The sequence below is a fragment of the Ursus arctos genome, unplaced genomic scaffold (genome assembly GCF_023065955.2).
Source record: "Ursus arctos isolate Adak ecotype North America unplaced genomic scaffold, UrsArc2.0 scaffold_4, whole genome shotgun sequence".
NCBI classification, from domain to species: Eukaryota; Metazoa; Chordata; class Mammalia; order Carnivora; family Ursidae; genus Ursus; species Ursus arctos.
In genome coordinates, this window is record NW_026623056.1 from 22,034,977 (window position 1) to 22,056,456 (window position 21,480).

General features: G+C 37.1%; 1 protein-coding gene across 3 annotated transcripts in view; it reads left to right on the forward strand.

Annotated features, from left to right (window-relative positions):
- Positions 1 to 20,365, forward strand: part of IL1RAP (interleukin 1 receptor accessory protein) — a 120,635-nt gene extending 100,270 nt beyond the window's left edge. For 2 of the 3 annotated variants that reach the window (XM_026496487.4, XM_044383303.3), the window contains exons 7-11: positions 1,166 to 1,292; positions 3,551 to 3,699; positions 12,960 to 13,103; positions 14,414 to 14,557; positions 17,065 to 20,365. In XM_026496487.4, the coding sequence (XP_026352272.2) occupies positions 1,166 to 1,292; positions 3,551 to 3,699; positions 12,960 to 13,103; positions 14,414 to 14,557; positions 17,065 to 17,432 (932 nt within the window). In that variant the 3' untranslated portion in view covers positions 17,433 to 20,365. Of the gene's footprint in view, positions 1 to 1,165; positions 1,293 to 3,550; positions 4,486 to 12,959; positions 13,104 to 14,413; positions 14,558 to 17,064 lie in introns of those variants that run through there. The other variant, XM_057306557.1, reaches the window with a different exon arrangement.
- Positions 20,366 to 21,480: the final 1,115 nt, after the last annotated feature.

Consider the following 21,480-nt stretch of genomic DNA (forward strand, 5'->3'; position numbering starts at 1 on the left):
GCTTTGTATAGTAATATGAACATTTGTCTGGCTATCGGGGTAAACCCTTACTAATGCTCTAGTATGTTTCATCTCCCTATCCTATGGTTACAGAATCTACGTACAGGTTACCTTGCTGTGTATTAATATAGAAACTGAAAGGGAAATTGCAGGAATCATGCATTAGAAGAGGGGATGGGGTAGGACCACTCAGTGAGACAAACTTGCTTTCACATTTGGATGACAGTATAATTTGTCATCTCAACCCGCACACTTTTTGAGAGTGAAAGCAGTTGATATCAATAACTAACTAAGGAAAGCAAGCTTAGAACAGAGCTGTCCTGGGCAAACTGGAATGAAAGTCAGTCTGGGTCAACTTCTGGTCTGCCGCTTATTAACAATTTCATCTAGGAATGGCATTTAACATCTTTAAGCCTTAGTTTTCACATCTAGAAAACATGAATTTAAAAAATACCTCATAGTATTTTGTTAAAATTAAGTAAACTCACTAGTAAGTATGAAACCTTAGCACAATGAATTATATAAATTTCTTAGTGAGGGTGTTGTTCTTCTCCTTGTTATTACCATTTTCCGCCTGGAGATCCTCCTGACCTCATGTTCCATCTCAGGAAGATAACATAGATTTGTTATTCATAAATATTAGTATTTATAAACATATAAATATTTCCATTATATGTATATAGGTAAATTGTCTTTAAACTTATTGATTATACCCTAATAACCTGAGCATTTCAAGATCTAGCCTGTCCCTCAGTCTCAGCACTGCCCCATCTTTTCTAGGCCAAGCACCAAAGGTCTAGAGAAACTCTCCTTAGTCACTGTTCGTGAGGGAAATAACAAAGGGTAAGAGTAGTAAGAGTAGTCCATGGAAGTTTAGGGCTAAAAAGGACATTTTCAGAGCCTCTTTGAACAAGGACTGCCATGGAACAGCATATATGGATTGTATAAAAAGATGGTCATTCTGGAAATTTTGTATAAAACTGCTGTACTTCTTTTCTTGGTTTGTTTCTTTTGCAGTGAAGTATGGTACATTACTATGGTCAGCCACTTAAAAATTACGCAGAAGTAGAGTTTGAAGTACTTTTGTAGCTTCTGATTAGTCACAGGGTGAAACCAGTGTAGCCATGTGAAGGTTGCACACTGATGGGCTAACTTGTTTTTTTAGGAGAGGAGCTACTCATCCCCTGTACAGTCTATTTTACTTTCCTGAAGGACGCTCGCAATGAAGTTTGGTGGACCATTGATGGAAAAAAGCCAGACGACACCAATATTGATGTAACTGTTAATGAAAGGTACCATTGGCTCAGACAAGGGGTGATCAATGCTTGTCCCTCAGTTGAATGCCCGCTGGTGTATACTAATCATTGAAAGTAAAAACTCTGACTTTGGCCCATCAGTACCAAAATTCTGCAAGATTTTCAAGTCTTTAGTGGCTGCATCCCAAAGCAGGATTACTGGACTTGCTATTCAAGACCCAGATACCTTCTGATGATCACACGTTCATGATTCCCACTTGAAAGTAGATGGGATGCATACCCCACATGAATGAGAGGCCATAGTATAGGGCTCTGAATCCATGAAAGCTGGTCAGTGTGGCCCTGTTCTTTTCTTTCTCAAGTCTGAATTCTAGACCTCCGTATATTTCCTATCTTCCTCCTCATTCTTAACTCACATAGCATGCATGTCACATTTATAACTGATAATTATTATTTTTTAAAATATTGACTAAATACATTCACATTCTTTAAATTTTATTTTTAACGTGGATGAGGTGGTAATATAGCCCACTCTTAAAATAACAAGCTGGGTCATTTTATTTCTAAATAAATATAACTTTTTGTGAAGGGGGGTTGGGTTGATAAGGAAGAAAATATGGGTCTTTGAAGACAAAAGATCCTTTTGTAAATGAAGCACACAAGTGCAAGACAACAATTGGTTCACGGAAACAATAGATAAAAATTAGCAGCTGACCAACTACATGACAAAGTGGTTCTAAGACCGTAAGCCTTAGCGTGATGTGCAAATAGATCTCTGGCTACATGAACTTCTAGGATTCAAAAGATATATCATTCCTCATGGTAAACTCAGACTTTGTGCAGAAGTTATAAGATGTCTACTTTACATCAAGTGCTATGCAAGGTACTGTGTCCCTAACTGAGTAGATTTTATCGGAGTAAGAGTGATAGAGCAGAAATTTCAGTATATTGTGATAAATGCAGTGACTGGAGAGTATTGGATGTTATCGGAAGCTTTGGTTGAGAATTCCAGTCAGTTTTAGGGGATTAGGCAGTGCTTCTCAGATGGCACAGTACCTAAATAAAGATTTGAAGGATGAGTAGAAATAAACTAGGTGAAGAAATAGAAAGAATGTTCCTGGTAAAAGGAACACCATGTGCAATGGCTGAAATTTAGAGAAGCAGCAAATATTTAAACGTACAGAAGGAGCCTCCTGAAATTGGAGCAGTGTTTACAGAAGGTATAGATTAAAGATGTGGCTGGAGGCACAAAGGGGGAGTTATTGATCACTTCAGGAACTCTGAACAGCGTGGTTCCTATCCTCATAAGAGTATCGAATGAATGATAATGAAAGTCACGCTGTCTGTCCTCACTGCTCCTCCAGAGTGGAGCCGTGCAGTTCAGTTCAGGCTAAACCCATCCCAACCCTTGACCAACTTCTCATGACTGACAGTCAGCCTCATTAGAAGGAGAGCCTGGATGTCAGCTATAGGAGAGAGATTTTGTTTTCTCTTTGGAGCAAGTAGTTCCAAGGGATTTTAAATCTTGGTCTTGGACCCAAAACACTTGATGTCTGACATGCTGAGATTTGGATGTATTTATTTTCATAAAGATGACTTGCTTTGAGACGTCTCTTCTTTTTATATGTTAGGATTTAACCTAGGGAGTTTCGGGCTTTTTATTGAAATTTTCTACTTGTGTTCAAAATCCAAGCTTTGGGAATCCCTGAAATGCATGGACTATTGCTGAGGATGGTAATAATAGCCCATGTGAATATTTATTAAGCATTGTTCTAAGACTTACCCATTGACATTCACAATGCTCAGAGTTCTTGAATAAGTCAATACATGTAATGCACTGTGTAGGCATTGCTACTTACGTCTCTTTCAAAGGAGGAACTTGAGATTTGGAAAGATTAGATATTGTGCCCAAAGTATCTAGCCAGTAAGTGGCAAAGCTTGGATCAAAACCCAGATGGATCTGGCCTCAGAAACTTATCTCTACACTGATACAGAATACTGTCTCAGAAGTTTGTGGGAAGGAGAACTTTTGCCCTGAAAAGAGATCTGCTGTACGTTGCCAGCAATGGGATTTGATCTAGAACTGGGATTGTGTGTGGTATAGAAGGTAAAGAATGGCGCTGACATCTGGAAGCTATCCTCCCTTTGTAACCATTGGATCTCAGGCAACACACCTCATGCACCTTCTGGCCGCCCACACCTGGGGGCTCTGTGGTTGTCTCCTTGTCTGATTCACACGCAGCACATGACCCTGCGGTCTCACTCACGCTTTGATTTTCTTTCCCCTCTTTCAGTGTAAGTTTGACTGCAACCGAAGATGAAACGAGAACTCAGATTTTGAACATCAAAAAAGTTACTGCTGACGATCTCAAGCGCAACTATGTCTGTCATGCTAGAAATGCCAAAGGGGAGGTTGACAAAGCGGCCAAGGTGAAACAGAAAGGTAATGGATGCGCTCAGCAGATGAGTCCGTGAACTCCAATTGTAACAATGTGGTGAATAAGGAAAATGAGGAGACAGTGCTCCAGCACCTAGCACATCTGGCACATAGTAATGAATCAAAGGTGAATTGAAAAATCTTGAGGGAAAGTTTCCATCTATGTGAAGACACTTGAAATACTGTTTCTTATACTTTTAGTAACTTAGTGCCCAAATGTGGCCCCAAAATCCATATGATTATAAAAATGAGGCATAATTTTATATCAGTATAGTCATGGAAAATGAAAAATAAAGAAAATATTTAAAGCTTCCAAAGATATAATAAAACTGGTGGAGTCACATATAATTGGTGGATTGTAAAGACCCTGTTAGAAATCATTGATGGCAGAGTTCAAGGGACATAAAAATGACCATACCATATGACTTAATACTTTTGGAATTTTTCCTGAACAAATAACAGAAAGAGAATTATGTACCCATCACTATTCTTAGAAGCATTATCTATAGTAATGAAACATTATAAATAGCAACCATTTAATTATATTCAAGTAGTTAAGTAAAATATAAAATATTTCTTCTCGAAAATGTAATTTTAAAATGATCATTTTAAATACTATGTATCAGTATTCAAACAGATTTATAACATACCGCTAGCCACAATTGCTAAAATGGAAATTATTTAAACTATGACTTAAAGTAATGTAAGAGGATTTCTATGTTGATATTACTAATTTTTTCCACAATAAATAAAAGTGATAAAGCTCTCTTGTGTGAGCTGTTGCTACTGAAACAGACTGTGTCTAAAATTATCTTTGGGTCTCTCACCTAACACAGAACCCCAGACAATTAATCCCTTCAAGAGTGTGTTTCAGTGACCTAGAGAAAGATAATGATGATTTATCACACGTGCAGTCACGTCATTCAGAATCATCATGGATCCTTGTGTCAGATAGAGCCTATAATATTTATGCCAAAAGTTAAAAAGAAGAAATCAATTCATAGCTATTACATTTTGCAGTGGGATTTAAACCCTTTTTTCAATGTGGATGCAAAAACAGCCTTCACCTTAACATTTCATTATAATTTAGAAAGTAAACAGCAAGTCCTGAAGTCTATATGCCACTTAAGTCTTAGTGGATTGGTTCTCATCGCTTCTGCTCCTCAGAAGCCAGTGTAAAGCAGCAAGACTGAACCAAATAATATAAGGCAGTTTCCCAAAGTTGGTTCCTCAGAACACTACTAGGACTCTTTATAGTACTGCAATTCATTATTTGTGCTCTAGACTCAGATGAACTGTGTCGGAATCCTGGTTTCTGTGCATCCTAACTCTGTGATCTTGAAAAAATCACTTAACCTCTCTGAGCTTCAATTTCTTTATATTTAAGGTAGGCAAATGCTACCACTGTCTCATAAGATTCTTTTACAGTACTCAGCACAATTACTGGCCTATATACATATATACTAAGTGCTCAACAAATATTAAGTCTGCTCATTATTTCCACAAAATTTTCACAGGCGTTATTCGACAAAGGCTTTTGCAGGAAATAAAGTATCATTAAAGGCTAGGTTAAACAAAATCAATCAAGTTATTTTAGTCAAGGGCCCCTTAGAGTCTTTCACATCATTAACACTTGGTATGAATATCTGAGGGGAATTGGAATATAGGAGGCAGGGTTTTTTTCAAATGTATTTGATTCCTGAAGTATGGAGCATTTTCTGGGGCTCATTTTTTGAAGCCTGTGTTTTGGGAAACAGTTATGGAGGATGACATAAATTAATTACCTACTGTCAGATAGGTACTATTAAACAATCAATTAAAATCATGTTTAGGGGCGCCTGGGTGGCGCAGTCGTTTAGCATCTGCCTTAGGCTCAGGGCGTGATCCCGGCGGTTGGGGATCGAGCCCCACATCAGGCTCCTCTGCTGGGAGCCTGCTTCTTCCTCTCCCACTCCCCCTGCTTGTATTCCCCCTCTCGCTGGCTGTCTCTCTCTGTCAAATAAATAAATAAAATCTTAAAAAAAAAATCATGTTTAGTCTAGGAGAGATGCGGAAGTCGGCCTGCCCAGGCTACGCAAGTAGCTCCCTTTCACAGAAGGCCATGCTCTGAATGGTTGGGTATGAATGGCATCTGGAATGTGAAATGACAGATGATCTATGCTGAAATTCCATCAGTATTACATAGAATCCAGTCTGGGCTGTGTAAAACGTTCTGTGGTACCAGAGGTGCTATGGGTTTGTTACTTGGCTTGTATTCTGGGCCAGGTAATGCTGAGATTCAGAGGTGATATCTCTGTTCACATTCATAAATTATATGTGTGAGTCCTTCTCTGGGTTCATTGACAACGCATTTTATGTCTTCCTTAAAAAGATGACAGGATGGGCTCAAAATAAGAATTCACTGACAGCGCAATTTCATCTAGTCGGTTAAAGCAAAGTATTAAAGGAGAGGCAGCTAATGTAAGTGTATTAAACACACAGTTGTTTTATAATAGGAGAGAGGTAGGGACTGAGGCAAGGCGTGTGGTGAACTTTATGCGAATCTGTCAAACCTATTTCCGAAGAGGTTGTACCATTTTATACTTCCTCTAGTAATGTATATAAATTCCAGGTGCTCTATTTCCTTACCAACTTTTGGAGTTGTCCTACTTTTCAATTTTAGCCATTGTAGTAAGTGGGTACTAGTATCACACTATATTTTTTTAATTTGCATTTTCAGATACTAATGATGTTGAGTGCTTTTTTATGGACTTACTGACCATTAATTAATTGTTCTTCCTTTGTGAAGTATCCATTAAAATCTTCAGCCCATTTTGTTCTTGGGCTATTTGTTAATGAGCTATAGATATAGATATAGATATAGATATAGATATAGATATAGATATAGATATAGATATATCTGATATATGACTTTGTGAATATTTTCAGCATTATGCATTCATTTTATTTTTGATGAGCAGAATCTTAGCTTTTTCTTTTACACTTAAGCCTATGATTCATTTCAAAAATTTTTTTATACTGTGAGGTATGGATTAAGGCTTAGTGTTTTGTTTTATTTTGTTTTCCATATAGAAATCCGTTGTTCTAGCCTCATATTGAAATATCTCTCCCTTTTTTATTGGATTGTTTTGCCAACTTAGACTATAAAAAGAACTCCATGAGTGTGAGTCTATTTCTCCATTCCCTATTCTCTTCAATCAGTCTGTTTGCCTGTCTTTAGTCCAATACTACTTTGTCTTGACCCATAGCTTTAAAGTAAGTCATGAAGTCAGAAACTATTGTCTTCCTCCTTTTTTCTCTTCAAAGATTAATCTGACTATTCTGAAGACCATATTATTTTTTCATAAATATTTTAGTATTGGCTTGTCAATTTCTACATAAAAGTCTGCTGGGATTAGATTGGGATAATATTAAATTTATAAACCAATTCGGGGAGAATTGAAATCTTAACGGTATTGAATCTTCCAATCCATGAACATGATATATCTCTCAATTTATCTAGTTCTCATAGATTTTTCTCAGCTTTTTTTTTTTTAGTTTTATATACACAGGTCTTGCACATGTTAAATTTATCCCTTAGTATTTTGTTTTTGTTGCTATTATAATGGTATTTTAAAAATTCACTACTTTTCATTGATCGAAAATAGAAATGAATTAGTTGATTTTTATGTTTTGATCTTGGTCTTTCCAAATTCACTGTTTAAATAGGGTTTCTGCTTGTTTTGTTTGTTAGGTTCCTTAGCATTTTCTATACACTTGATTGTGTCACCCATATATAAACATACTTTCCTCCTTCCTTTCCAAACGTTACGCCTTTGATTTCTTTTTTCTGCCTCTTTTGGACCGCCCAGTACCATGATCAGTAGAAATCAGAGCAGCTGTCCTTGCATTGTTCCCTGTCTTAGAGGATATACATTCAGTATTTATATATTAAATATGATGTTAATTATAGGGTTTTTTTTAGCTGAATTTTATCTATGTGAGAGATTAATCTATTTTTGGTTTGCTGAATTATATTTCTCATGTGCGTGTGTATATATGTATATAAATGATGAGTATATATATATATACATATATATATATGTGTATATATATATATATATATACACATATATGATGAGTGTTGAAATTTACCAAATTCTTGGTGTAGTTTTATTTGACTATATCTTACTTAGGGTTCTTTAAACTTCTTGGTTCCATGAGTTGATTATATTTTTCATTTGATTTGAAAAAAGAGAGAGAATTATATATAATTCTCGTGTGTATATATATGTATATAAATGATGAGTGTGTGTATGTATGTATATACATACATACATAAATGATGAGTGTCTTAAAATTTACCAAATTCTTGGTGTAGTTTTATTTGGCTATATCTTACCTAGGGTTCTTTAAGCTTCTTGGTTCCATGAGTTTATTATATTTTTCATTTAATTTGAAAAAAATTTCAGCCATTACTTTTTCAGATATGTTTTGCTCATTCATTTATTCGTTCTTTCCTTTTCTTCTAGTAGTCCCATTAAATTTAGTATAGATCACTCGAGGTTTTTCCACATGCCACTGAAGTTCTCATTTTTATTTCATCCTTTCTTTGTTCCTGTGTTTCGATTTGAGTAGTTTCTAGTTTCCACTAATCATTTCTTTTTTGATGTTTAGTCTGCAGCAATTTTAATTTCAGAATTGTATTTTTCAGTTTTTGTATTACCATGTCTCCATAAAAATATCCCTATTGATATTTCCTATTTGCTCTTAATGAGGTTCATAATTTTTTAAAAAATTCAACAGGAATATTTATAATACTCATTTTAAAGTGCTTATTTGCTAAGTCCATCATTTTTGTTGGTTTTGTTTTGTTTTTTTTTAAGATTTATTTATTTATTTGAGAGAGGGAGCATGCAAGCAGGGTGAGGGGCAGAGAGAGAGAGAGAGAGAATCTCAAGCAGACTCCCTGCTGAGCACAGAGCCCGAGATGGGGATCAGTCTTAGGACCCTGAGATCATGACCTGAGTCGAAGCCAAGAGTCAGACACTTAGCCGATAGAACCGTCCAGGCGCCCCTCTGATTCTGTTTGTGTGGGTTGATTTATCTTCTGATTATGGGTCTTTTTTTTTTCCTTTGCTTTTTCTTGTCTTTTTTTTTTTTTAAACATATACTGGGCATTATGTATGTTGCATTATTGAGTGTCTGATTTTTGAAAGTGAGTATTGCTTTGTTCTCAGTGGTAGTTAATTTACTTGCCTAACAGCTTGCTTTTTTGAAGCGTTCTGCTTACCTTTGCTAGAGTACATTTAAAAAACAGCCTTTTCTCCAAGGCCAGATTGGACATAACTAAACTATCTGGGGTCTCTACTTAACACACAGGGAGCTACCCAAAGTGTCTTTATTCTGGTCTTAGCTCAAGTGTCCCCCAGCCCTTCGTGTGCACCTAGAGTTGTTCAGTTCCCAGTCTCCTGGCAGCTGTTCCTTCCCTGGTAGTTTTTCTTTCACTAGTACCCGTTCTTTGTCTAATCTTGTCAAGTGTCATCTCATCTGTGCAGAGCTTTATATTTTTCCAAAGACTTGAGGTCACCCCTTGCAGATTTATAGAGCGCTTCCTCCACACAATGTCCTTCCCTCTTTCCCCAGGCCTGTAAAGTCAACCCAACTCAGTAGTTTTGAACTGTGACTTCTGTGTCCTTAGCTGATCGTGATGGCTGTACTTGTGGTTTTCTCTATTCTCTGCCACGGTCTGAAAGTGCCTTCAGGCAAAAAACCAGGGTGATGGTGGGGCTTAACTGTTTGGTGTCCTTTCTCACACGGATCACACATAGATCAACTACCAGTGGTTATGTCTTAGGAAAACTGTCATTATAAACACTACAGAGAGAAAGCCTCTCCAATACCCATTACCTCTCAAAGGCCAGAAGCTGAAGGGCAAAATGCATACATTTTAGAACACTATGAGAGTCAAACAAAGCAGGTCTGCAGGTTAATTCAGTGAGAGGTCTCTGGTTTTCTATCATCTAAATAAAGCATTCTGGTTGTTTGTAATTCAGAGAAATGGTCATTACGTGGTTCCCCAAATTATCAAGAAGTCTCAGCAATTTCGTGTAGAACAGACACAGGTTCTGTGGGAGGAAATACCTGCAAGCCCATTATCAAGCAGCTGGAGTCAGGCTCGGAGCCCCGGTGGAAAGCAAGGTCCCAACTAATGAAGACAAAGAGAATAAGTTAAGTTCCCAAGGAGAAACAAGATTGTAGACCAATAACTTGAAACAGGGAAGAAGACTGGAGCTAAAGTACTGGATTGGTTTAACTCAGGGCAGTTAACTGGAAACGTGGACCTTGGAACCCGTTATTACTTTGAACTGCAAAAGGAGTGGAGGGAATTCTGACTCAGGGAACAACAGCAGAGCACGTGGCTAAAATTGGCTATATCCTAAATCAATTATAAGTGAGATCAAAGAGAGAAGCGGTTTAGGAGTGCAATTTGGTCAAATTGCATCACCCCTTCCTGATTGGAAACTCTTTGGTCTGGGATTGCATCAGAGTTAAATCTTTATGCCAAAACAACAGAGGTTCCAGCTGGGGCAGACAGAAAATGTGGGCTGAGGGTCATCCTTTCCCTGCAAGCCAGCAAAGCTTTATGTGAAAGCTTTTTAGAACATTTTCTGCATGTGATTCAAGCCATTTAGAAATTCAGGCTTGTGGATTATTTATCTTAAGAGTTCAATTAGTTAAATAGTATTAGGAACTTCTTGATCTCATCAAGATGGCCCCCACAAAATGCAATCTGTAAATATGACACATGTCATTAAACGACCCAAAACCAAAGTAAAAATCCGCACTAAAATAAAATAAGTAGTAGTAAAATGAATGTGACAGAGGGAAATTTATGAGGGTAATTGATCTCTTGATCATTAGGCAGGATATCTATCGATATTTTTTCTTAAATCCATTTCAGGTAAGTGCATCAGCTGACCGTTTTTTTCTCCCCCTCCCTGTTACAAAATGTCCCGCCAGAAGGGCCAAAATAACTGAGCAAATAATGAAGATGACAGTGGGAATTACCCCAGTGTACTGTTAACATAACATGTGCTCAGAAATACCAAGGACACAGCAATTTTCATGCCAGCTACCCAAACTGATCTTAGTAAACTCTCAACAATTGCACTGACATAGCTTTTGACATTCGATGATGGAGTTTTCTTATTTTAAACACCATTATTCATAGACCGAGCTCGAGAATACCTGGTAATCATTCTGCATTGCGGAGTTCCAAGCTCTCTCTGAGACAGGATTAGCATCCCGAATTTAGGATAATGAACTTGAAACTCTAAGATCTGCTCTTTAATTAGAGAACTTCAGGCTCAGCTCCAGGCTGCTTACCATTTTCCCCTTAGGATAGATACCTGTTTTAAAAGGGATTTTTCCACTCGTATATGATCAATAATTAAACTTCATGGCAGAGCTCTGTAAAGATCTCTGGACTTTGGAGTCAGAGAGCCTGCATAACAATCTCAGCTTTGAACAAAATTCCTCTGTGCCTCACCTTGGCAAGCACTTAACCCCAATGTTCAGGTGATCAAAAAGCCTTTCTCGCTACCCGACCTGAAATACCTCTTCTGCCCCAGCCCAGCCTCTTAGTCCCTGCCATCACATTACCTTGCTTTATTTCCTTTATGGCACCGCTCACTACCTAGCATTAGTTGTCCTATTGTTTATTTCCTTGCATTAGAATATTAACCCTAAGAGGACAGAAACCTTTTGGTCTGATCTACCGTTGTATCCCCACCAGCTTCTGGCAAATAATAGATGTTGATGAGTAATTTTCAAATCAACAATTATGTAATTTAAGCCACTCCCACTTCGGATCCAAATATTCTATTCCTTCTTCAAACACCGAGGCTTCATTATCACAAGCTAATAAAGCAACCAAATGAAGTTATTGATACATAGTAGTACTAAATTTCTTTTATATTTCAGAAGTAGATGGTGTTATACCTGGAAATGTTCATTGAGGTCCTACGTATTCTAGGAGTAGGATGGATGAAGAAGACATAGGCTTACCTAGAAGACTATAGATGTATAGTTTACTGGGGAGTGAGAGAGAGTGGAGCAGCAGGCTTGTAGACGAATTACAATATAATGCAAATGTTATAATAGAAGTATAAACAATAAGAAGAGTAGGAATTGCTTCCAGGCTGATGTCAGGTTGCAAGAAGAGTTTTATTCTAGGAAAGCTTATACAAAATAATGACATTTGAGCATGGACTTGAAAACTAAAGAAAGAGAACTATTTTTGCCAGAAGTCACAGCATGAACCAAAACATGAAGCAAAATCTCCCTGACGTTTTTGAGGGAAAGGTACTGGTAAATGAGACAGTAGGGTCTTTGTTTGGTTTGGTCATGACAGACCTTGTTTACAGGGCTGAGTTAATATATATCTAGTTTTTAGGAAGTCAGGAATTACCTCATTCTATTTTTGATAGTTCCAAAGAAACTGCTAAATTGCCTCTCATACGAAAGTAAGCAGAGAATGTGCGAATCTGTCCATACCTGGATATTGCAAGTTAATTTTCAGAATGTGTATCCTAGAACTGTAAGCCTGAGAGATACTTTTCAACCCAGACATACTCAGCATTTGGCGGATATCTTCTGCTTCTGTCCAATGAAAATAAGATTTTTGAGGTTTTTTTTTCAAATGTATAGGAAAGGTAATTAAATTTTTTTTCCCTATGGCACTGACGACAGGATGGAATTAAGACTAATGGAAACACACTAAGATTTTCACTCAACCCAAATGCTCTAATTAAATTTCTATCAGTATCATGGTCTGGTCTGGGTAGTAGTAAGGATTCCATCCCAAGAGATGGACAAACGGAAGATGGAATTACACTTTCAAAAATATTTTTGAGGAGATTCATATATCAGATCATGAGTTGAATGAGATGACTTTACAAATCCTTTCCTATGCTAACATGTATATACAACGAATATACCATTTATGCCCCATTAATATGTATTTATATAATATGAAAACCTATTCCAGTCATCTAGTAGTTAAAAGCACTTACGTCAGGTGCCAGAAACAAAAAGATAAATATGACACAGTGTGGCATTCAAACATAGTGCTTAAACCCTATCATGTTATCTCTACTTGTTCACACATACGAGTCAGGTGCATGGCTTAGCTGGCTGGCTTACCCGGCTCTTTGCAGGATGATGGATCACTGTGATCACCACGCAGAAATCAATTGTCTCTTTGTTGTTCGCTCCATCGATAGCTCCGAGATACACAGTGGAATTAGCATGTGGTTTTGGAGCCACGGTCCTGCTGGTAGTGATTCTCATTGTTGTTTACCACGTTTACTGGCTGGAGATGGTCTTATTTTACCGGGCTCATTTTGGAACAGATGAAACCATTTTAGGTGAGTAATAAAAGTTTGATGCAAATACCTTCTTCTACTGTCATTTTCAGAAAACATGTTGGCTTGATGAAAGCTAGAATACCTGGGAGATTTAATCAAACTAGCTTTGGTTTTGACCCTCACTGTTGAAAACTCTTCTAACATATATAACTTTGCTTTCTTGATTCAGTATGTGTTTCGTCTAGATTAGCCTGTCCAAATAGAATGCAAGCCACACGTGTAACTTAAAATTTTCTAGTGGTCACAGTAGGAAAAGTAAAAAGTGAAAATTACTTTAATAATATATCTTATTTAACCCAATGTATTCAAAATATTATTATCTTAGTATATCATGCATATTTAAAAGCTAATGGTGATATTTCGGTCTTATTTTTTGGTATTCAGAATCTCATAATTCAGCATGTGTTATATTTTAAACTGAAAGCACATCTCCGTTCAGACCGGCTGCATTGCAAGCGTTGGAGAGCTATGTGTAGTTGTGTCCACTGTAACTGGACAGTGCAAGCCCACACTCTTTGTGCTTAAGGGTAGTCCAGGCCCCAGCAGCATCAGCAGCACACAGGAGCTTGTTAAAAGGAGAATCTTAAGCCTAACCCCTATTCTCAGTCAAGATCTACGTTTTAACAATATTCCCAAATTCAAGGGCACATTAAAAGTTTAGAAGCACCAAACTAGTGCAAATTTGCCTGGTGACAAGAAAGGAACAATGAAACATACTGATTCTTAGACTCATCCCATAAAGATTTTCATTCCATAGTTTCGTGGAAGAGACAAAGAACCTGTATTTTTACTGAGAGGTGATGTTTATAATTAGGCAACTTTGGGAAAGATGGGTTTATGGAATCTAAGCGTATTTTTAATTGCAGTTATTTTCAGGTATAAATAATTTAGACACTTTCTAAAAGTTTTGCTCCATTTATAATTCTAATATATTAGTAGTGACAAACTAGGACAGGAACTATAAATTCTCTGTATGGTATTAATTGCCAGCACCTATGATTGGCTATTTGCATCCTGATTGTGTTAAATCTTAGTTGAATGAGCCAAACCTCATTTATTTTCCACTATAAAAACTAAACTTAGTGATATGAGAGTAGAAGACATATCAGATAAAATTTGCAATTACACCTTAAAATAGTCATTTTGCCTGGAGACCTGTCACAAGTGGGAAATCACACCGAAATCTGTCACATAATTCATACATGTAAAAAAGTAAAAATGTTTAATATGCAAAAATTCGATTTAAGAAAAAATGCAGTATGATTGTGAAAGTTTTCTAATTTATATGGGATCTCTCTTCCTTTTGCTAGATGGGAAGGAATATGATATTTATGTATCTTATGCAAGGAATGCTGAGGAAGAAGAGTTTGTGTTACTGACCCTCCGTGGAGTTTTGGAGAATGAATTTGGATACAAGCTGTGCATCTTTGACCGTGACAGTCTACCTGGGGGAAGTAGGTATTTCACATGAGTACGAGTAACGCCACCCTGAAGGGCAAAGGGAATCCTTAGTTTGGGGTCATGGGTGAAAGTCATGGCAGAGTTCTGTGCTGGCATCTTTGGAGATGGAACGTCCAATTGTTCGATATAATGGAGACTTCTTTAGGAATAAAATTACCTTGTGAGCTGTAGATTATTGAGGTGCCATTTATGGTACTAAAATAGTTCCCCTTGTAAGCTTTAAGAACTCCAAGTCAGAAAAGTGTGGATGCAAAGTGGATTAGGACTCTATTAAATGCTTCAGTTTTAAATGTTCTGCTTACACACATTTAGATTTTTAGAAGGTTTAAGCTAATCTGCATTAATTTCCCTAGAATTTTTTTTTTTTTGCAAACATTGAGTTTAAACAACACTTTTATGAAGACTGAGGTTTACTTGATTTTACTAAGAATGAGTTTGTGACGAGAGTCCATGGAATCTTTCTTTATAGTACTCACTGGTAATAATTAGAATATTTCCTTGTATTATTTGCTGATTTCCTTTTCCTCACTTTTGTTTTCTAGCAAGCCAATGCTATTTAAATCCCCCCTTTTCATGGGTCTGTTTCTTTCTTTCTACCAGCTCATACATTTGAGATGTTGTTTAAAATTTTTAAAAGGCCAGTATATTCTAGTAGGTTTAAAAAAAAAAAAGAAACTTGAATTGCTGAATGTTTTCAAATAAAAACATATCTCAAATTTTCAAGTCTACCCAGTAACACACAAAGTGATGGTCCATTTGAGTCTGTTTTAATAAATAGATAATAGCATTCCTAAACCCACTGTTAAACTTTGTACTGTTGAGATGCAACAAACAAACTAATTTTCCTCCCCTCCAATCTTGTTTATGTTAGTCATTTCAGATGTTCTAAAATGTTATATGGATAGTGGAGATACAAAATAGACTTAAATGTTTATTCTCATTTGGAATTAGCTGGACCACTTATTTTATCTCCTCAGCCATTACCTAGAAATCCATCATGCTAGTGTTCTACAGTGGCTGTCTCTCTCAGTAGCATTTTGCCAGGAAATGATGACTTGATTATACAGTTAAGGGACAAATTCCACTCATTTTAAGACTTAAAATCCTAAGTCACTTTTTCATCCATTTATTCATTCATTCTGCCATTCAACAAATATTTATTACGGTATGAAAAGTTATATAAAGACATACAGTATAACAGCAATGACCCTCCGATAGGGGTTGGTAATTCTTTGAAGAATTCGAGTTCTACATAATTACTCTTGCATCTTGCTTCTGATGGTCGATCCTTGTGATCTGCATTCTCCTAGCTGCTCTTCGTCCTCTTTGCCTCTGGGTCTCTTTCCATGCTTACACACGGTCTGCCTCCAGCCGTACCGCATGGAGTAGATAATTACTGATTCCTGGATTCTCCTCGAGGCTGCACATGGAATTTTAATTGCAAGTCTTTCCCCTTTGCTTCTGTACCTGTGAAGATGAAGGGGCAGAATGACTGCTCAGGGGACTATTGTAAGCTTTCCACAGCACTAGTGCATTCCCTGGAGTTGGCTCCTATTGGAACCCCAAGTAAAGGATTCTACGGCCCTAGATAAGCAGCCTTGAGGAGACGGATTATTCCCAAGAATTTGGTGACGGGAACTAACCAGAGCCCTTGACAATAGAATAAAATTATACTGAATTTCCATTTCCCTTGTTTCTTCTTCTTCTTTTCTGACCTGAAGGAAGCATTTGGCTGTTAGTGAAGGCAGACACATCAGCTAGCAGCCTACCGAAACACGTGTCTTCATAGTAATGATAGGAGTTTAAGGAGAAAGATCTAGGGACTGATTTAGGCTCTAGAGCAGAGAGCAGAATAGAAAGCTGAGCTGAGAATGTGATGCCAGCCAAAATGCCATTCCGTTGGCTAGACTTTTTTAAGTTCCTATTCTAAGGACATAGTGATACCAGTCTGAGTCGGGTAGGAGTCTGGCAGTAGAGTGGGATTTTCAGAAAAATGAATGTTCTTATTCTTTCTTTCCTGTGTTACTGAGAAATGGATTTCCATGATTTTGCCTCTATAATGATTACCTTTTTGAATAGCCACTGGCATTAGAGAGTAAATACATGGGTATTGTTGGGGAGAAAGGACTCAGGAGCTGATTTGGCAGGGCTGCAGCATGCCACGTGGTTTGAAGAAATTGATATCTGTACAACCCATCTACTTCTCGTAAGGCTTTTGAAGCCCAGGGTTATAGAGGTATACTTGGCTTCCTGCCTGTTTGGAATTTTTGGGGGGTGGAATATGTGCATATAGTTTTCAGTACCTTGGAGGAGCATGGCATTTATTGGACAGAGTGAGTGGGTCTAAGGATTAAGTTGTTGTGAATGTTTTTGGTAAAATTTCATCTCAATTCTCAGGCTGTTACTCTAAGTTCCCTACACTTCCCTACACTACACTGAAGCCCCAGGCTTTTGGGGAGTTCCTGGCCAACACTAATCCCCATGGTGTTTTCTTTCTCAGTTGTCACGGATGAGACCTTGAGCTTCATTCAGAAAAGCAGACGCCTCCTGGTTGTCCTAAGCCCCAACTACGTGCTCCAGGGAACCCAAGCCCTCCTGGAGCTCAAGGCTGGCCTAGAAAACATGGCCTCTCGGGGCAACATCAACGTCATTTTAGTACAGTACAAGGCGGTGAAGGAGACGAAGGTGAAAGAGCTGAAGAGGGCTAAGACGGTGCTCACAGTCATTAAATGGAAAGGGGAGAAATCCAAGTATCCACAGGGCAGGTTCTGGAAGCAGCTGCAGGTGGCCATGCCAGTGAAGAAAAGTTCCAGGTGGTCTAGAAGTGGCGAGCAGGGTCTCTCCTATTCATCCTTGAAAAATGTATGAAAGGGACAACGAAAGGGGTAAAAAGAACCAAGGGAACGCCAGGAAGGAAGAGTCCCCTTTCTTTATTCCCAGTTTATTGTTTCACAGACAGAAAAAAATTCTGTCGAAGCCTCCCCATAGGGATACATTCAGGGTGACTGTATGACTGGTCGTTCTGCTTCCTCAGGCAATACTATGGTTTAGAATGGTCGTGCCACCAGTCTGTCACCAGGGTCTGATGTCACTATGTTCTTTGCAGGCAAAGACTTGGTTGATGCGAATTTCCCCTTTCTGCATCCTCTGTCCCGGTCCCCACATCTCTATTCCCTCTTTCTCTCTCATTGTTTATAATCTTAACATTGTGGGGCAGCCTTTTGCTGTGAATTTCAAGAGTCCTTAAAGATAACTCATCTGTTAACAAGGTCATTATGAGTTTCCAAGTCATTTTCTTTGCATTTTTACTCATCAGTTAAAAAGATAATCAGTGCCCAAATTCGTTTGAGCTGATGACAATGAGCTCTTCTGCTCATTCTGCTGCGCCAGACTGACACCCACATAGGACTCCACGAGGCAGTATAACTGAAAGTGTTCCTTATGATGGTTTGAAAGGGCTTGCCTGCATTTTCTTCTACTAAATCCCTCGTGCCCTCCATTTCAGTCATTGATGTCCTATCTGTCAACTTGAACAACATACCGTATTTTTCTTTATTGCAGTAAACTCCTGGATATCTGTAGGTCGACCTGTATTTGTCACTTCACCTCCCCTATCTACTGTACCTCGTATCAACCATTTAGAGTTTGCAGATGGCTCCGCACTTGGTTCAGTCTGACAGGAAGCTTCTAATGGTGCTAAGAGAGAGTGAAATAACAGCAAAATGCTTTTAGGGCATTTTCTGGCTTGTGAGAAAAGCACAGAACAGGGTGTTCAGCAATTTGTCTTTTCATCTCAGCCTTGCTAATGTGAATATTAGGAAAGTGATTTCTCCTCACTTGTTCTGTCTCTCCACTGTAAAATGTGGAAGTTAGACTCAGTGACCTTGCAAGTTGTTTTGGCATTAATATTCTAAGAGAATTAACTGGACCACCTAGTAGTTTCCATATTTTATTCACTGGTACAGTTAATACGCTCACTCCAAACAAGTCAGTCTGGAAAGGCTCTACCATGAAACTTGTTTTACTTTGTTTTAAATAAAATTGTATTGTTCTTAAGATGTGGAAAAGTGAAAACTGAGTCCAGAGTTTACAGAGTGGTGAATACCTGTGGTGTACGTATATACATACATATATATACACACACGCACATATACGTATATGCACACACACACGAATTATATATGTATATATATCTACATTGTATATATATACACATAGATTATATATGTGTATATGTGTGTATATATGTATGAATGTATATGTGTATATATATATATATGCACACACACTTATGCACACATGCATGTGACTTTAAATAGCTATTGGCACAATATTACAAACCACTGGAACTCTTATCGAGTTTTTAAATTATGTTTTTACTGCACTGCTTTTGTGTCCGTGTTTTCTGTACATTATTTGTGAATTCACAGCTCACGGAGCAGTAGTTGTTAGTTCTTGTCTTCCCTAAATTAGTGTAAAGAATTTACTGCTGCTACATTTGGTCTGGGTGCAGTGGAATCTGTTGGACACAGAACTTTCTGTGGTCACTGCTGAGCAGTACCAGTCCTCTGGCATTAATTGACCATCTACTATGTCGCAAGCACACACCCTTAGAAACTAAACTATAGTAATCTCGGTGTTCAACTACTAGGGAGATAAAGCTCTATTTCGACTGTTGAGTAATAGAGAAAAGGAAAAGAAAATAGCTGTAAATAAGCCCGAGTCCTATGAAACACCGTAATTCATAATTTAAGGGAGCCCTTATCCCAGCATTGTGACTGTTGATAACCAATTCTAAAACTATCTCCTGCATTTGAGTGTCCTTCAGCAGTGGTAAAGTCCATAATAAATCACTTCTCTATAGTGAAGTTATTACTTTAAATTGAAGAAAAGAGAAGCTTCATGAATTCTTGACTGTAAAACTATGGTTTGGAGTCATTCTTGGATTTTTTTTTTTTTTTTTTTTGGTCTTACTAATGCTTTTCTTTATTACAAACCACAGTTACTCCTCCTGTTAACCCTTCATCCTCAAGACCAGAGGAGAGCTGACTCCAGATAAGCTTTGAATATCAATTGCATGAGCTTTAGGTAATGGGGAACAGTCCCATCACAAGGGGCCATTCTCTTGCCGATGCTGCATTCTTTTGCACTTTTGGATTCGATATTTATCCCAGATGCTTTGGGTACCCCTAGAAACTTCTTGATATTCTTTTTCCTATTTATCTACTGGTCTTTGATATTGAACTTTTCCAAATGCTAAAATCTAAAACATCTCAAATCTAAATGATATGTCTCATTCTCAGAGAATTTTGTTTCAAGGTTTTCTTGTTTATTTTATGTCCCAGAAGATACCCGATACAAAATTTTTGAGGAAGATGAGGAAATATGATCTTAAGAGCAAGGAGAAATCACTCTATAATATTAAAAAACTATGTATCTAATGTTTAAAAAAACCTTAATGGTCTTACATATATGATATGAAGATCTTCTGCACCCAAGTTAACAAAGAACCATGACATATAAAGTGCCTAATTACACAATCATATAAAATTTGTTTAATTATCTTCTATATTGTAACTTAGGTGATTCCCTAGGATTCTAATAAACAAACACTCCATTGTATTGGGAAACAAAAACATCACTCCACTTGCTAATTATCCATTTCTTTCCATAGGTTTTAGTATTTTAAGATTATCTTATTATCTTTTTTATTTTATTCATAAACTTTTGTATTTTCCATTTTCCATTTGATTTGTAAATTTGTTTACTTTAAAAATAAACCATTTATTTTCAGATTTGAATTTTATTTTGTGCATGTGTTTTATGTCTTTGTTTTCATGTTTGGGCATAAGAAATGAGAATAAGAAGAATTAATGATACACATAAAAAGAAATGTTAGAAGTTACAGTAGAAATCTGTAGATTTCTAGATTTGAGAGAAATCTGAGAAAAATGGGAACTTTATATCAAGAACATCTTTACATGTGAATAAAAGAGTTATTTAAAATGAATTGTTCTAGTATGTCAGGTGTGTGTGTGCGTGCACGCACATGTGCCTCTGTGTGTGTGTGTGTGTGTGTGTGTGTGTGTGTGTGTGTGTGTAGACAGAGGAAGGATAACAGAGCAGCAGAGAGACAGCAATGGGCTAGGAGATTAAATGTTGCAGTAGTATTTTTTATTCACATTTATTTTAAAGTAAATAGACAATTTTTTAAATTTATTATTCACTTATAAATCCACATATTAAGGTGATTCTCTAAAGTTACCATAAGAATTGATTCAAATTCAATTAACATTAGCCCTACATTAGTTTAATATTGTGTTCACTGGATTTACCCAAAGTGATTAATTCAAATGTCTACTATGTGTAGACACTCACATATAGATATTTTTAATTTTTAACAATCCTGTTGTTTACTCTTACTATATGCATTTTATGGATGGATGAACTCAGACTTAAAGATATTAAGATAAAAACAGAGATAAATGGAGAAACTAATATTTGAATTTAGATTCATCTTCCAAATTAGGTACCTCCCCGCCCTTTTCTTTACTACAGTTCATGTTTTAAGAAAGAGAGAGGTTTGTCATCCTTGCATACACCAATAACCTACCTAGAGAACAAAATAACAGTCCTGGTTTTCTTCTAGGTGAATTCCAGGGAGATTATGACTTTTGAAGGCAGGAGTATCCTAGAGCATTGATGAATTCTAGATCAGAAAACATGACTTCAAAATTAACTTAGTACCACACAAGAAATATGGTCTCATCAGTCTATAGCCACACCTAACTTTTTTGAGCCCAACAGAATAAATGACCTAATTTATGACTCCTCCGAATAATCTTCAGTACTAAAAAATAACAATTCACATCCTCAACTGCCATTTTTACAATATGAAAAACATTAAAATATGCCA